We start from the raw sequence: 18,781 nt of genomic DNA, 5'->3' as shown, positions 1-18,781 counted from the left end.
TTGTTAAATCTGAAAAAATCCCTTAACAAACCGTCGAGGCCAGCAGCATTGTGGGTCATAGCGTCTACTTCATAAGCACGTACGCATGACATAATTTGGGCCAAATGGTAAAATGCTGTTTTTCCGGACTTTTTGTTTTAGAAAATTTAGATAGTTAGAATGCGTGCAAATATGATGCTGATATGGTTTATAAGTGTTCTTTTCATGAGATTTTTGGGGATCCCTTAATTGAACCAATATTTTTATTGAGATTAATAGAAAAAAACATTTTGCATTATAACAAAAACTGATTTCTTTTCTGGATGTAGATTTTATTATTTATTTCATTTAATTCGCCTGAAAAGGAACAAAACAATTAGTTTTTCTCGCTTGAAAAATCTGATAATTGCTTTCTCAAATCTCTCAAAATTTTTGAAAATGGAGGTACGTAATCTTAATGAGTGTAAAATGCGCAAAGCATTTGAATATATATAATTTCAAACAAAACATTTGAATTTTTAGCTGTTGGTACGCTAGTAGGAAATCAAATTGTTACAAATTCTGTTTTTTCTTTTGCCATGAAAAAGAAGGGCTCAGTTCCAAAATTTCCTGTATCAAGACTATTTTAAACCAAATAAACAAATTAAAGAAACACGAAACGTTGGAAAATAATCATTAATTGATTGATTTGTTTTATATAAAATTTTGGAAGCAATTTTCTAATGCATTATTCAAGTATAACCTATAACATATAACCTAGCTGGTGGTATGCAAGACTGACAAGATTATTCAGAGATCTTTTAATCAATTGTTTCTTTTTGTTACAAAATGATGGGCTTGCTTTAACCTTAAACTAAAAAGATTTAGTTTTTTTCGAATTATTTTTGGTATTTTTTGCCGTTGTCAAGTGATCCGTTTGTCATGGGGTAGTCACTGACAATATAGACAGTAAAAAAGGCCTCTAGAAACAAGTTAATGCGAGGACTCGACTTGCAGATTTTTGCTTGAAAATTTTCAACAGATTTCGAGCATGTATTTTTCATACCTTTTCCTCTGGTTTTTCTCTTTGTATCTTTTTTTTTAATTTTTGTATATCAAAATTCATTCCATTGACCGAAGAAACTGATATCGCACGGTATGCTGAAATTTTATTTAATTAGAGTCAACTATTGCGGAAAATTTCCACCAAAGAATTAGTTGCTTTTAACTATTAGCCGCCGTCAGCCTCTCAACGGCTATTATTTAGGCTTTCTCTTTTTTAAAATTCAAAGTATTTAAATTGTATTGGTGTGCTGCCGTTTTAAAGATCTGTTCATACTTTTTTCGCTTGTTTGCGTGAATAAGTCAAATTGGAGCCGTGGATTTAGTCGCCTTAAGTAGTAAAGGGAGCGAAAAATCGAGTAAGTCTGAGGCGTAATTTTTTCCAAATTCGCTTTAAAATTGAGAAAGAAATTAGTGTTTGAACAAATTCTCGGTATTTCTGAGGGATTGTTTTTTCACGTGCGTCAATTTGACTTCTGTGTTCAGTGTTTCTTCTCTTAGAAGCTAATAAAATGATACAACTGTAACTTCATTGCGCCTATTTGCAATTGCTTGAACTCATCAATGGGAAGTTAAATGTTTTTGGTGACTTTGACAACTTGTTCTCAGTTCGTTTTAGTGATTTTTTTGTTTTTAAAACTTTGTTTATCATTTAATTGCATTAGCAACATGCCACAGTTTCCTAATTGAGATTTACTTTTTACGATTCATTTTTTTCATGTGAAAGCTATTGGTTGCCCTGACGTTGACTTTAATTGTTTTGAAGAAAAATTGCCCTTTGTTTTCTTTGCAAGTTTTTGTCAGTTCGTTGTCTTATCTCTCATCCTATCTCTAACAATTAATCCGATTCTTTTATGCATACTTAGCAGCCGATGAGACCTGTGATTGGTGATTCGTTTTCAAAAATATTGTGATTTTTCAATTTTCAGATGTATGCGTTGTACTATGTGCTGCCTAATTACTTATTCTGAATAGTGACAAGTCTCTTAGGTTGCTAACAAAAATTTTTGTAAAATGAAAAAAAGTTCAGTGCGTAGCTAATGCTTCAGGCGATTTTTTTACTGTTAATGATCACAAAGTAGAAGCCGGTTCCTTGGTTTTTGCAAACATTGGTTATCGCAAAAACTCGCAAAAGTTTTGGTTCCGAAAGTTCCTTAGTTTTTGTCTGGCTTTATGTGTTGTTTTCTTGTGAACTTGTCGCCGGCTCCCAAAAAAATACTTTTCTGGTCAATTTGATTAATTGATTTTGGTCAATTGATTTGCTCTTAGTTTCTAGGTTGCGTTTTCATAGACTGAGGCTATGTTTTTTTCGAACTGTCTTAGGGGAATTTGTGTGAAATTCTTCAAATTTCCTTTGTTTTGGCCTCAATTTTGTGTTGTCTGCCATTGATTCCTTCCCAGTTGTTTTATTATGCACTCATTCTAAGCATGCGTAGGTTCAGTATTTTCATAAAATTTGAAAATTATTTCTTAAAATACCAGATCTTGGAAAACAATTTTTTTGTTTTTTTTTCTAGATTTTTGCTTTAATTCTGCCTTATTTAGCTGACTACTGCTGTAAAAGTTATAATTGTCAGGTCATTAGATAATACAATTCTTTGGATTGTAATTCAGGACTCGTACTGTTTTTTTAATTCGATTTACCTTTTGATCACGTTATTCGTTTTACATAAATCCCAACTTTCACATTTGACTCGTGACTTACCTCAATCGCTGTTTCAAATGAATGGATTTTAAATTCTTTCACGCAATGTAGTAAGTACTGTGAATGTCAATAGAGCAAAAGAGAAACGGGATAAACAGTTAAAGCCCGGTCATTAAATCATAGTGCATTGGGTTATCAAAGTCTATTAGGGCGATTGCTAGCGGAAATTAGTATTGCGCTTAATAGCTTTCATTTTAGAATCCAATTTAATTATAGTTTTTTGGAATATAATTGAAACTGCACACCGAATTAGAACACTTTTGGAATTTGGGAAAATATTTTTGTTATTTTTTTTAAATTTTCTGTCTCAATCCCGATGTGCGTCAAGCGCGTCAACGGCGGCTTTTTTAGTCTATGTTTTCATTTTTATTTATTTGGCCTCGGCTTTCAGTAATAATTCAGTGGCCTCTGGATTCGGCGCATAATGAATTATTGATGAGTGTAGTGAAGCTTAACTCAGATTATGTTTTTTAACTGTTCTTTTATATATATATATATATATATATATATATATATATATATATATATATTTATATATATATATATATATATATATATTTAAAATTTACAATTAGAAAATCTTGGTTCATAAACGATCAACGATCATTGTTATCAGTTCAACCGATGCAATCACCGATGCAATCAAAATAGTTACCTTTTTGGAAAAATTGTTTGAGGTAAATTTCCTGTTCTGGGCAATCAAATTTCACCCGCCACTGAGGTACAACTAGTATGATAATTCATTAAATTTGGGCTCCCCACTCATTGGGTGAGTCAAAAACTTATCACTATAGATTGTCCCCGCTCATCGATGACACACTATTCAAGGCCGACTCGCCTCCTAACTTCTGCAACAAGGATTCAAAGAGCTGCGCCCTTTTCATATGTGTTTATAATCTCGCATCTCTTGCAAGGAGCATGATTGCAGACCCCCGAATTGCTGTAACAGAGACTGATTGAGATAACCTATTGAAGGCTACCGACAACCCCGCCGGCTGCAAATTTCTGTTATCAGCCAGTGTAGCGATTCGTTTGAGGGTCTTACGAACTGTCTCTGAAAATCCTCCAAACGTTTCGAAAGCCAGAGGAATGAATTGATTTCCGACTTCACTACAATTCTGGGCGTACTGTTCGTACTTCCTGTCCTCAGCAGCTGACAGAGCGAAACCACTCTTCTCCGACGCATTTATAATGAGGCTTGACTGCAAGGGAGAAGTGACGGTAACGTCTAAAGCTGCCGGTTGACCGGCATTCCATACAGGTAAGAACATATCGCCCGGTCTGGAGTTATTGTCGGGTAGTAAACTTTTCTGTTCAGAGATGGGTGACAAAAGAGCTCCCGAGCAAGCTGATAAAATTCTGTCTCGTATACGATCATGACGAGAGATCATATCTCCGCGACCATGGCATGACACCGCATGGTCGCCCATTACATCTAGAGTCCCAGATTTACAAAAAGGACATTTTCTCTCGTTCTCATACAATTTTACACCCAGTCGATATTTGAGAGCAACACGGAACTCATTGGAAGATAGGTGTAGTCCCAGAGCTGGAATGGGGGCTGCGGATAACCAGGCACCAGACTGCGGTAGAGAAAGAGATTGTGAGCGAGCTTTTTCTCTTATGGAACTTTGTTTTCCTAACAAGTTGTCAAAGGCTGAGTTATCAAGTTCCTCCTGAATTTTTCTTTGATTGGGATATGTCGCGCAATTTCGCTCAATTCTTCAACTGCATTAACAAATGAGATGTCTTCAGTTGGATTATGGCCTGTTATTTTTTCTACAAGAACAGAGGATTGAAAAACAGATCCAACGTATGCAGCCTGAACTTGGTCTGCTGATCGTCTTATTCCTACACCGGTTTTATTGATTGGAAAGCATGCTTGGTCCCAAGAGGTGTCTGACAACAAAACTCCAAGAATACCTTCAAAGGTTGCACGCTACACCGAATCAAATTTTCGAAGGGTTTTATTTGATTCGTCCGAAGGAGAATTTCATCGCAAAAAGTAGAACATTTTGGGAGCACCATGGCAAAAACGCAAAATACCAAGAGCACATTGAGGATCGTCTACATATGCTAAATTGTCTAGAAGTTCCTCTAATTTTTTAACGCGTTTGAGTAAACAAGAGGAAACAAAAGCATCAGATCCTATAGCAGCTCCTAAAATTTCAATTCCATCTACACAGTTCCTCTTGATCAAACTGTCAATTTGTCATGCTTTTGATTGACCTTAGCTCGCACTTATCCTTCCTGAGTTCCAAACCAAAATTTTTCTCCTGATTCTGAGAGAATTTCTAACGCTTTACAAAGGTCGATCTCGGTTCCTTCAATAATTCCGTCATCGAGATACCAGCAATGTTGCAAGAGATTCGGTATTTTGCTTTCGATTTCGTCAATAAGAGGCCAGATGGCCAATGAAAACAAAAGTGGACCTAGTGGATCACCTTGTTGCACTCCTGTCTCACTGCCAACAGTTGAGCTATTGAAGAACAAATCACTATGTTTCGATTAACAAAAGGATGGAAATGAAATAATACTAGGCATCAAAACTTTTGTTGAGCCGAGGAGATGACTGGGCTTCACTGAATTAAATGCATTTCTGAAATCAATTTGAAGTATGCCCCCACTTTTTACTCTCTTCATTCTTTCGAAGGTTATTTTTGTTGCATGCACTATGCTCTCGGCACCTCCCTTGACAGCAACTCCCAACTTCTTTGAACCAAACAACTCAACCGCCTCGATGGCTGCTTCTTTTGCAATGCACTTGGCAACAAGGCGCCGAATAACTTCACCCACAGCAATAGGTCTAATTCCGGTTTTCTTTTTATTCAATGCTGTTAATGTAACACTACAAAAAGCTGGAACCACGAAACTTGGGAGCTGGCCACTGCTGGCCAAGTTCACTAATTTGGTTAGGGAATTCATTGCCCGCTTGGATTGATCAGAAATTGAACAATTGATTGCGTGGAGAAGATGCTCTGGGTACATTTTGGACGGCCCAGCTGCTGTGAATTTCGAAAAAGACTGGAGCTGCAAAAGGACCTCTCCCTCGTCGAATTGATATGCTATAGTCTTCCAGCGGCTCAAGAATTTCGTTTTCCTCTGGATGCAGTTTGTTGAGTTCAATGAGTGTTTTTCTGTTGTCGGGCGATTATTCCCTCCGATGATAGAATCTTTGCCTTACGACCAAACTGTCCTTGAAGAAAAGTGTTTTCGCTCGGGAGGCAAGCGCTTCCACTATGCTTTTACTTTTATTTTTTGCTTGCTTCATTGAAGCCGCTTCGTACCAAAGGGCAGCATACTCACCCGATCTCCATCGCACAAATCTATTCATCATTGAGTTTTCCTGCTGCTGCTTATGTTTTTACCCCCTCTGTTATTAGCACGCAAAACACATTTGCTAACTGCGAAAAACTTCTTCAAGTTATCAACACAGTCAGGATTTGAGATGAAGTCCTCTATGATTGACGTAACAATCCCGGACCATGGCATTCGAAATTTCACGGCGATAAAGCGGATCGTTGGAATATTTTTACTGCAAATAGTTTTCAAATCTGGTAATTTGCTTGGATTGTCACTGGGGCCTGATGGGCCACTGCCCGATGTTGCAGATTGAACCAACTCGTCTATGCGGGCAGATAGATCTTTCGGTATCTTTTTCACTGTTGACAAAAGTTGAGTGAATTGTGAATACGCCCAAATTGATTTCGAGCACACACATTCATCGTAGTTTGGACCCCAATGCAAGTACCTCACCTTGGACCTGACCAAGTTGTGCTCCAAGATGGAGACTTTATATAGGTTATCTTTTCTGTCGGGATAAAATAGGATAGTTCCAACTGGAATCAGGAAACGAGATATGTAGTCATTTATTGTCAGTTCGCTTATCTGCTGTGTTAAACCAGTTGAGGTGTCTGACATAACGTTTCCTACTGAACTGCTAGTGGTTTGTTCCTGTGAGTAACGTTTGACGGGAGACATAGAAACTGGCACTTTTTCAATGATATTCAAAGAACATTGAGTAGGGGGGCATGAATTGTTATCGTGGTTTGCTTCAGACTGGACCAGATCTTTAGCTCTTAGGTTGTATTTCATTGTCAAAACGCGATAACGATCCAACAAGCAAACCGCTCCATGAATCGTATGTTTCGATGACCTGAAAGGCGACAGGGAGGAGGGGGGGGCTGAGGGTGGGCTGTAAAGTTTGGATCCAACCGGTTTTGACGACCTTCCTCGGCCTCAACTCGATAGTCTGGATAATCTCCCTTCACACATCCACCCCACAATGTAATTTCGAAGACAAAAAAGGAAGGGGTTTTAAGATGGGTCCTAGAGTTCAGACTGTTGTTTACAAAATTTGTTTTTAAAGATGGTCCCAAACTACTTATTTCAAATAGATTTTGGAAATAAGTAGATATCTGTTGTGGCTTTTGTAGAATTTTGCTTCGAGTTGATTACGGAGTCTCTTGGCTCTGCCTTTTCTTTTTCTCATAATTTCGCAAATTTTATGGCCTTGCAACGCCGACGAAAAAAAATTGTGTAAATCCCGATTTTTACTTGTCCTTTTCAAACCCATTTTCTTGTAAGGACAATGTCAGGGATACCTAAGTACTTAATATTGTCAAAAGGATTTTCAAGTTAAACTGTTTAGTTCTTTAATTGCGCCTAATTTCCACATATTATGACGCAAAAGTTTCCAACCAAAATTGTTTTCTCTTAATTGAGCTTTCGCCACCCGTACCTAACGTTCATAGAGAATTAGTACTGAATCAGAAAAAATTCAGAGAAATTTTGGTTTTCAGTACTGCTTCAGAATGAATTCAGAATCAATTCTGAACTTCTCTGATTCAGAAAAAAATTCAGAATCAGCTGTCTCTGAAACTCTCTGAATCAGAGTTGAATTCAGAATGAATTTTTTCTAATATCCAATTCCCTTGGTGAAAGTTGAGATAAGATAGCATGCTTGTTTTCTCTAGATCGGCCTTCATGTAACGGAACCGTCTTTCGGATCCTTGTACCGCAAGTACCCCGAAAGCTCAGCCAATAACGAACTGCCTCTCAATGTTGAAATTCGCCCTGCTTCCTATTTTGCCGACGGCAAGTTCTTAATGCATGTAAATGACGATGCCTTTTCCATGCCAACGATTAAGCGACTCATTTTACAACCGATTTCGACTCTGGAATCTAAAATGCGACAGCTAAATTCTGGTGCAATTGACTTCGATTATATTTCCCTCAACAGCTCGCTTGAACTTATTATAAAATGCAGCAAATGTACATGTTCGAACTCAAACACTACCATAGATTGGGGCGATGGTTCAAACGCGACCGAATTTGTGAATTCAGACGATCTCTGCCACAGTACTACAGAAACTCACTTGTACACGGCAAAAGGAGTTTTTTCGGTCTGTGTTATGGTCGCCAATGATTTGTCCAATCAATCATTTTGCCGACAGCTGCGGGTTTTGAGCCCAGTGCCTCCCACTGAAAAAATTGCGGTTAAAACGTACAAAGACTGTACAGGGTTAGAAACTACAGTAATACCAGTTAACTCAAATCTTTGTTTCCAAGTATCCTTCATAGAGTCAATAATTGAGTCGCAATTTCCTTCAAATTTCACAATTAAAGATGAGTTTAAATACCGGATTAATCAGAATTTGGCGCAATCGGTTTACATTGATGCTTTTACAAATGTTCAATTATGGATGTTTAATGAAATGTATGACAGTGCGGGTTTAATAGATGCGAGGATATCTTTGTTCAACCCGGTCAGCACTTCACTGATCTATATAACAATCGGAGTTTATGAAATCATTTCACAGTGCGATACAAACATCACGTGGAAGTTTCCAAAAGAACCACAGAGCTCCAATTTTCTCAAACATGGGTCGCCCACTAACCAGGCCAACGTACTTGGTTTTGACAAAGACGTCGAAGTCTGTTTCTTGATCTCAAAAAATACCAGCCCGGGCAGTGATGACGTTAATACTATTACATGTCAAGGTCAGTTTTTGACCTCCAACTTTTATGAAATTGAGGCAAAAAGTGAAGATTTGCTATGTTTCAATATTCCGCAAAATGATACTTACGATTGTCATGTAAATGTATCGAATCCGGTTAGTCAGTGTTCTGATTTCCACGTGATCAAAGTCGACAAACCCGTGAAAGGGTTCAAGCCAGTGTCGTACAACGTATTTCCTCCTGGTGTCCCGGGCCGGGTCGGGTTCTCGACCTTCGATAACGGGCAAGATATGTGTGCGCTTATCTACTGTACCGCAAACTGCTCGACTAACTTCGTCATTTTATACTTCCAAGAGGGTTTAATTCCGTTTTCGTGTCAAAGTTATTCGTACTTCCTAACGGCGATGACTATATGCGGGTCTAATTGTTTCTACGCTGAACAAATGTTCAGCTCTCCGACTCCCGACCTTTATGAAGTTCCTCCTCAAAATGAGGGCTCGATTCTGATTGAGTATGTTGTTTGGAATTCAATAAGTTTGATTATAGAAGAAAAATCGGTTGCCGTTACCACTGAAAATTGTAACTACCCCAACTTGAAAATCAACAACGGCGGGGAGTTTTACTACGAACCTGTTGCGATTTTCAAGAAAGCAGAAATCAGTTTCGAAGGTGAAATTTCTGTAGTTTGTCGTGAAACTGATTTGAACGAAATTAAATGGTGCATGCTTCGTTACGATGAAATATCTGGAGAAATTGTAGATATGGAAAACCCGTCTGAGAAGCTTTATGGTCACTTAGACGATATTTGCACTCCAATAAACGTGGAAAGCTCCTCAAAACCGACTCTAAAGCTTTCGGAAGATATATTACGCAATGTCTCTTACGGACACTATCGCTTCGTGCTGAAAGTTACGATGTTAAAACCGGCCGACTCTACTCGCAAGTTTGATTTTTCGTCATACGATTCAGCTTATGTGAATCTTGTACCGAGTGATCTGATTGGACGGATGTTTGAGGACGTGAACGAAATCTCGGTTTCGAGAGCTCAAATTGTGACCTTGAACCCTGGGCTGTACAGTTATGATCCGGATGATACAAATTTGGAGCCTTATAACTTCAAATGGTGGTGCCGGCATGTTGACGAGGAGTTCAAAGTTGACTTGAGTGGGGACTGGAGGGATGATTTTCCTCCGTATTTGGAGTCTTACGAGTTTGCGGGCGCTGCCGGGGGGTGTGATGGGAACGGACCAGGTAAGTCCTCTTCATAATATTCCAGTAATGAATTAAGAAAAAGTGACATAATCACATCTGACAGTGCTATTCGTCATAGTGAGTGATAAAAGACGTGCAATTTCTGTTATTTAGCTTTTACCAAGAGTTGATCAGTACGGGAAACGTTAATTTGTGTTATATATTGATAGCCGCACAGCGATAGCTGGGGCTATTATTGGTCTTCTCTTGGTTTTTTTACAATTCAAAGAATTTGAATTGTATTGAATTGTATTGAGTTGTGATTTTGGTCACGCCGAAACAGGAAGTGGAGCGAAAAAGCGATTAGTTTTGCGGCGTGAAATTTTTTGCTCTAACTTTAAAGTAGAGTGAGAAAACGGTGTTTGAACAAAAATTCGCTTTCTCGCTAGTGGTTTTTTTGTTCATATGCGGCAATTTCACTTCGATTTTTACTGTTTTAGTCAATAAAAATGCTTTGAATTGTACATCAGGACTTGTCCTGCTATGTTTTTCTATTTCGTCAAGATTTTTGTTACGACCATATCACGTTACAACCACTTCAAACCTGCTTTTTGCTCATTCGTTTATGCGATTTCAACTGAAGTGCGTGCTGCGTGACGTCATTTCTCACTCTTAGTGGAGCGAATTTTTTTTATTCATTCACGTGATTATATTTCTGGTCACACGTGACTTACTCTCAAAAATGACATCCTCACTTTGAAATTGACTTTTATTTACTTTAATTCAAAAAGATAAGGTGAAGTGAATGTGTGCCACTCTAAATGAAGGTTATTTGAGAGCAGCTAATAGAGGCAGCCATAACTTATACAGGTTCCTAATCCAAAAATATAACATATCAGCCCTTAATGAAAAGAATAATTTTTTTGGTCTGTCTTTTTTTACTGTTTTTTTTGAGATTGCAGATCTAAGAATCTATTGCGGCTCATTTCTGGCAATCTGCCAGTTATGTTTGAACAGTTTGTTACTCCAGGACGTTGACGAGTTTGAAATGCTTTTTAGGAGCACTTATTGACGAGGTTAGAGGGGCACGCAGAAATGAGCAGCAGTTTGAAAGTTAATTCACTTTTGTTGGATTATGGGTGGAAATTATATCTAGTAAATCAGCTGCTATAAATAGTGTAAATTACCCGCCAAAGCTTGATCGGGATGTGTGAAATTAGCTCAAAGTTAGCGCATGTGCTTTCTCATTTTTAACTTTTGAAGTCATGCTGAAACTCCTCCTTTCGAGCTAGGTTTCACCAAGGAAATATATACAAAATTTTGAGTTTTTTTTTGTTCTAAGCGATTTGGTCCGATTCTTCTCAATTTTCGTTTCTAAGAACCACGTCAAATCTGAATAATCACTAATTTTAAATTTCTTGAATACTTGGGCAACTCTAATTTCTATCATTAGTTTTAAAATGCCTTTGTGTCTAATGCTTTGTTTTGCTACATTTTCAGTTTAATTCTGTCAAGGTCGATTCGTTTGTTTTTGAAGATATTTTTGGAGCCTGACCTTGTTTTGATTGATTCCGGTTCAAATTATTTGCTTCATTTTGCGCTAAAATAAATTTTCCTTACTTATGGAAGTATTATTAAATGTTCCTCCATTTTTTTTCATATTCTCTAGAGTAGTTGAGGTTTTTGAATAATTTTTGCAAACTGCTCAAAGGTGCTACATATCTAAGATCAAAAGACATTGCAAATGAAAAAAAAATAAAGTTTTGGTTTTTTTACAAAGATTTGACTTCGCTTTGATATTTTTTTTGTCTTTTCATTCTCAATATCTGTTTATTTCAAACTTTAATTTCGATCACAATCTTCAAATTGAAGTTGTTGATTTGTTGAAATTCTTTTGGTGATGGTGGTTTTATTTTGTTTATTATTTGCCGCATAACACTCTTTCTACTGCTTACGCTTCTCACTACATAATTTTTAATTTGCTCAAATGTCAAGTAGCGTTTATTTTTTCCAGAAAAATATTGGATCTATTCTGTTCTGCCCAGCGTTTTTATGCTACCATTTAAAAACTATGCATCGCCAGTTTTGGCGACGTAATTTTTTCTATCGAGTGACAAGGTGCAACAATTCAATGTGACCGGTGCGTGATTTTCCCTATCATAATCCATATTCAAGTCCTCCCAAATTCTAAAGAAGATATCTGTTTGATTTCGCTAAGAAGAACTTTTAGTACAAATCATACCGATATGGATGGACAGTGCTGGAGAGCCCCATTAGGGACTTAATAGGCTTGGTAAAACTAAGTTCAGTGAAATTTATTATTATTGTTATATGTGTCGTTATATAGCACGTTAGTATGAAAAACATTAAAACGTAACTTCAGCGTCTTTACCATGGAAGCCACCCCCCAGAAAAAAATTGTAGCCGCCATTATGATAATCTAAAGTAATGCAAGGGCGGGGGTTATTCGTTTCTTCGTTATATGGCCACTAAATTCGGGCAGCAATAATGAAAACGAGCTCTTTTATTTTTCAAAAAACAGCCGGAGTCAATCAATGAGAAAAGAAAAAATTTTGGATTTTTCCCATTATAGCCCCCTCCGTGAAATTATAGCTCGCCTATTATGGTATGTTCACTACTAGGGGGCTATACGTTATATGACTACTAAGCTGTGAGAGGGGGTTATCATGGGAAGGGCCCCAATTTTCAATAAGATGTTTTCAAAGAGAATCTCATCGCTTAATAATTGATAGGTTCTATTTTATTTAGGGAGAACTGCTCACTCAGGTAGCTCAGTGGACATGCTGTTTGACTTCGAGGCAGGCATCTATGTAATCGTGGCCACATTTCAAGTGGACGAGACAACAGGCAGAATTGGAGAGGCTCAAATTACCGTTAACATATCAGCTATTGAGATCAATCTACCCATTCTGAAAATTTTGTAAGCAACCAATTTCAAATGTAAAATGTACGGAACCTTTCAACTGAAATTTTTTGCAACCAGTTAGTAACAAAATATTCTGCTTCAAATTTCCTCCTGAACGCCTTGTAATTTTTTTTTTGTTAATTTATATTTGCTGGTGTAGCACTATAAAATGGCGTTGATCATTGCAAAATTTGGTCAGGCCATCCCTAAAACATCAATGAAACCTTTTTTGTCTCAGAATATGTGCACAGTAAGCTCTCAGGGAAAAAATTCAAAAATATCTTGCTAAATTATTATAATGTAATTTTTTTATACTAAAAAGCATACTGAACTGTTCCAAAAATTATCCTGTTCCAAAAAATCTTTCTGTGTGCCATGCTTAATTTTGTTTAACGGCATTCACATCAAAAGCATCATTTTTTGAAATAATTAAATTTAAATTATAACCAAAAGGTTAGACGTACTTGAAATAAAAAAAACCATATACGAATCTTGCAAGCTTTCATTAATATTATTTTAACCGTGAAATTAGACCATCAAATTATTTTAATTTAAATTAAATTAAAAATTCTTGTTGACATCAGTTTCAAGTACAAGACCTCAATAACTTAAGCATATCAGACATTTGCCCTTCTAGGCTGGTCCTTCGATTTGTTGAATTTGTTGTTTTCTTCCTAAAAATAAATGTCACTAACGCTATTTATTTCGTTGTACGTTATGTTGTTTTAGTTGTGGAAATGGCACCAAATGCTTTCCGAAACAAAAAGACGACCAATCCACAAACACAGCAATCAAAATTAACAACAATGGAAATCTTCGACTGTTCGTCCAATGCGAATCGTTCTGTCCTCAATCGGATGCCGACCTCGTCTGTGATTGGATGACAGAGTATAAAGGAACTGGAATTGGATTGGACGATAGTGGTGATTCGTCAGAATGGACGTTATTGGATTGCACAAATTATAAAACGGCGGTTTCATCAGTTCAGAGTGAGTTTGAATTATCTCCCGAAAAGTGACTTACTTAAATTTGAAAAACTTTCTTAAAACCCAAACCAAAGACCAAATAACACCGTGCCAGCATTTTCCCAAAGAGGAGTGACTCTCCCGAAGAGAAAACGTGAAACTGCAATCTCGTTACATTTTATTGCTGTTTTTTACAAAAATATCAAAACAGTCGCGAGGCAATTTTTCGGAAGGTAGATATTCTGTAAATATGTTTTGGATTTTTTTTTAAAAAAATGGGGAGTCACGTACTTCACAACGATATAGACAGAAAAGTGATATTTTTGGTCACAAATTAGTTTCAAAAAACTTAATGCAATAAACAATTGGGTTCAACGTTATGGTATAGAAGATATAATGAAAACTTCCAAAATTTTCCCCTGATGGTTGATATCTTCCTGAAATAACAAACAATTATTGCTTAAGGCCACTATAGCTTTCGCAAACAAATTGAAACCAAAAACGTATTATTTGCCAAGTAAAATTCCTCAAAAAACTGTAAAAATGTGCTATTTTGTAAAATACAAATTTTATTTTTTTTTCATAGACGTTAAGAATAAAGCCGCTTTTCGATTGTGACTCAATAATAACAAGGGGCTCGCTGATGTGCGTTCGTACATAATATTCCAACCCCCTTATCCGCATTTTGGACTTAATGGTCAACCAAATGAGGAAGAGATAGAAAACTTTCAACAAGTAACATATTGTTCAACAAACTACTAAATGAATAAAATAATCTCGCATTAGAGGGTCGATTAAACCGGCCATAATGAGACTACGGGACAAGACAAGCATAACAGGCAAATCAAAACAATTCCAAATTGTCCTTGATAAGATTCTGTAACAATTCCAAAAACAACTGTAAAAAGGGGCAAAGTTCAAAAATAATTTTCCATTTTTGAAAACTATTATTTTCTAAGCAATTAAAACCATTAGGTATCACCTGAAATCATTAAAAAGGTTCATTTATGCTATGCTTATTGGTGTATAATTGACCAAGCAATTGAATCATGATATTTCATGCGTTTTTCGGAAGCAATTCAGACCTGGCATTTTCCAGATTATGTTATTGGACTGCAAAAAGAACACAAGAAGCAGGCAAAAAGAACACCAAAATTTTTAAAATTCAAATAATTTGGCAAGAAAACGGTGTCGCAACCGTTGAAACAATAATCTCTTCACTGAAATCATTATAGTTTTAATTGTGCAATCTCACTACGCCAAAAGGACCTAATATTAGTTTTTTATTACGGTACGGAAACAAAGAACAGCCTCAAAAATTCAGATATCGCAGATATCCAAAATCGCAATTTGTAAATGGGTATTATCAGAGTCAAGAAACCATTAGTTGAAAACAAAGTGTTGTAAATTGGAAGCTTCCTATTGACAGAAAGAAGATAAACTGTGACGAAGGTGAAAAATCATCAACGGCCCGTATGTGTTTATCCAGATATAATTTTATCGGCTTTGTAACATTTTTTGGGAGCTTCATATCATGAAAGATCATTGTTTTGTTTTTTATAGTCGCGAAGCTGTAAGCTGAGATGAGCTATATTGCTGTGCTCTTGGTTTTTTTTACAGTTCAAAGAATTTGAATTGTATTGGGGCACTGTCTTTTTTTAACATCTGATAACACATTTTTTTTAGTAGAGTGAGAAACAGTGTATGAACGCTTTCTCGCTAGTGATTTTTTGTTCACATGCGGCAATTTCACTTTAATTTTTACTGTTTTTTTATTTTTTGGATCGGGTTTTCTAAAAAGTTTTCCCAATACATTCATAGTTCATTCTAGGTCTAGTTTTTTGTTAAGTCAATGAAAATTCTTTGAATTGTACGTCAGGACTTGTCCTGCTATGTTTTGTTTTGTCACCTGACGCTATTTTTCGTTTTACATTTGTTCTCACAGCAAGGCTGAAAAAATCAATTTTTCTGAATGACTTCTTCCTCTCACTAACGGCATTTGCGCGCGTGACGTCGTTTCTTACTCTCTCTCGTAAAAGTTTTTAGGTCATTTGCGTGATTAGATTTTGATCATACGTGACTTACCTCACTCAATAAATAGGCTTTTGCACTTTAAAGTTTAAGTTTATTTTGAATTAGTTTAAGGTCAGAGGAACACATATGTGTAATAAAGACCCCATACTAAGATCGCTTCTGGGGAATTAATTTTTACCAGCTTTATTAATTTATCGCCGAATATTTTTTAAGATAACTTTTTTGAGCGTCGTTAACTTTTTTCAACTTAGATCTATATCTGTTTCTATCTCTATTATACGGCACGCGAGTCTATTTCGCAGCTATTCTGGCAATCTGCCATATATATTTACTAATTTTTCCAGAGTACAGTTATTCGGATAAATACCTGAAATTATAAGGCGTACTCTAGGCTAAAGGGCTTGAGAATTAAATGTTTCACGGTGATATCATGCTTTGCCGGCGCTTTGATCACCTTCTGCACATCCTGAATACTTTAGGCAGCTGTGATACTTATATGCTGCTGGCAGATTGATCAGTTTATCGGATCTCACAGTCTAAGTTGTTGGAGAATTGGAAAACGTTGGCCTAAAAACAAAGCCGGATTAGCTCCGGAAACAAATCGAGTGTTTGGACAATGTTAGCAGCTTCAACTAACATTCACAGTTTAAAGAGTTAACGATCCATTTGATAAGCAAGCATTAGATAATTTTTTGCCAAAAATACAGTTGATGGTTAAAAAAATGTTTGTCTATTAGACCTTCAAGATGATTATTTCTTTGTAATTGTTTTCTATTTATCTCGATTCAGAGCAAATTTATGTTCTCGACCAATTTTGAATTAGTGAGTCTAACTCATTTTGTGGTTGTTATAAGTCGTGTGTGAGCATATCTTCTTTTCATATTAGGTACTACAAAACAAGTTAACACACCGAAGAAACAGGCTGAAACCAACACTTGCCTTTGGTTTGCAAAGAGACAGAAATCCAGTACAATCAAATTTCGCACCGTAAAAATTTCATTTCCGCGTGCTGACGGAACGGAAATGATCCCTCCAATGAACAAATGATGTGCATAATGCGAGAAATTGATTTTGAAAGTAATTATCATTCCGAATGAAACCAGGAGGTAAAACGTCCGAGGTCAAATTTTCAGATTTTTAAAAAAATTTTGTGACAAGTCCTATCATCTATTTAGTTTTATAATCTTATATTTATAAAGACGTAGTTAATATACAGAATGGAATATTAAATCGAAAGAATTAGCGTTGATTCTGTTTTTTTCTGTCCGAAGCGAGATAAGAATGTCGGTTGTTTCAAAGTTAATCATAAACCGAAATTGAAGCATGCATAGTATCTTAGTCCTACTCTGTGATACTGCATACACTAGGGCTGTGATTAATATGAGTTTGATTGTTTCACATAGCGCTTTATGTACCTGAGCAAGTTGCTTAGTTACATTATTATTTTTTAAAAATAATTTTGCGGATGCTCATACTTCAACCAATGCAAAAGTGAAACACTGTACTAAGCTACTACGTACACGTCAATTCATCACAAATGATCAGGTTATTTGGAATACCCATTGAAACAATGAAGAAGTTTATTTTTTAATGAAATGTTTATGATGTTTGATTGAAGTTGAATAAAATGTTGCTCATACAGAGCTAAGCGTACGATATGGTACCCTTTACTGTTCTTTCCGACTCTCTTAATCTCAATCTTTGATGGTTTTGTACTTATTATTATTGGCTACGTAAAAATAAATTCTTTCTTTCCTTTGTAAAAACCAATCTCTTTTTCTAAACAAATTTTCAGAGACGTTTAATCTGGTATTTTACTAGAAATAGTAACAATATTTTTAATTGCTTTCAGGCAACCTTTTCAAACTAGTTTTTTGGGTCCTTCTCATTAGAGGTACACCAAAGAATTATAGTCCTCATTACGTTATATTTATCGTGATTTGGAGGGCTATACGTTATACGATCACTAAGTTGGGGGAGCTGTAAGTGGAAAGACCACATTTTTTGTCTGACAACTTTTCAAGTAATTTTTTAAAATCTTGGTTTATTCATTGTTGCGTGTTAAATGACTCTCATTCAAAATTTAAACAACTTAACTTAGTTGGCGGCAGTTTAATACTTAAAATTCCAATGGAAATTGCGCCAAAATTGGTTTTATTTTTTCCCATTTGACATTTGATTTCATTTTTTAAAATCTTTTGTTAATAGCCGCCCTCATCTTCTCAGCCGGCTATTATAGCGCTCCTATTTTTTGCAATTCAAAGAATTTGAATTGTATTGGTGCGCTGTGTTTTTTTTTTTTTTAAGATGTGTTCACACATTTTTCAATGACTTTGATCTTTCAAAACGGGATAAACAGGTAAGGCCCAGCGGGCATTAAGTTTCATTAGAGGCCCAAAGTGGGCTTTAGTAGTCCTTCAAATGCGTATAGTGGTGCAGCTGCTGGGATGGCCTTAATTTAAGGTTAAAAGGTCATTTTTAGGAGTTTTTCGGCTCAAAATGGTGCAATTTTCATGTTCTTTGTAATTTTTTTGAAATTTTGTTTGATTAGTCTCAGTTTGAAGTTTTTAAAAGCTGATGAAGGCCTTTTGTGAGACAAAATTGCTTGTTATGACCATTTTATGAGCTATATGTCGTGGTACTACAAACACAAACACACAAAATGATACTAATTTTTGCAATTTTTTTCAGGTTTTTTGAAAATTTTTGTCATTTTGTGATTTTTTTATCCCTGAGTGTCACGAAACCTCCTCTACGGTTTGATGATAGATTACTGCACAGTTTCTATTGGTAATGGAACGGTTTTTAACTTTTTGACATCATGAATTTTAGCATTTTTTGACAAAATTTGCAAATTTTTCATGTTTTTTGACATCTTTTTTGTCATCATTCAAATTGGTTGAGTCCCATGGGCAATAAAACTTCATTAGGGGTTGGATAATAAGTTACTGAAAAATTTTTAGTTGATATGGAATAGGT

At 36.1% G+C, this 18,781-nt stretch overlaps 2 protein-coding genes across 2 annotated transcripts in view; one reads left to right on the top strand and one right to left on the bottom strand.

The window, feature by feature from the left end:
• Nucleotides 1-18,781, bottom strand: part of LOC142344898 (inositol monophosphatase 1-like) — a 599,876-nt gene that overhangs the window by 457,262 nt on the left and 123,833 nt on the right. The window lies entirely within an intron of this gene.
• LOC142344897 (uncharacterized) overlaps nucleotides 7,705-18,781 on the top strand; it is a 217,429-nt gene continuing 206,352 nt past the window's right edge. The window contains exons 1-3 of the mRNA XM_075396946.1: nucleotides 7,705-9,937; nucleotides 12,647-12,818; nucleotides 13,533-13,792. Of these exons, the coding sequence (XP_075253061.1) occupies nucleotides 7,834-9,937; nucleotides 12,647-12,818; nucleotides 13,533-13,792 (2,536 nt within the window). The 5' untranslated portion in view covers nucleotides 7,705-7,833. The remainder of the gene's footprint in view (nucleotides 9,938-12,646; nucleotides 12,819-13,532; nucleotides 13,793-18,781) is intronic.

Source organism: Convolutriloba macropyga, chromosome 8 (genome assembly GCF_964194025.1).
Source record: "Convolutriloba macropyga chromosome 8, txConMacr16.3, whole genome shotgun sequence".
Taxonomy (NCBI): Eukaryota; Metazoa; Xenacoelomorpha; order Acoela; family Convolutidae; genus Convolutriloba; species Convolutriloba macropyga.
Note: the sequence above shows the minus strand (reverse complement) of the source record. Positions and strands in the feature narration are given on the sequence as shown.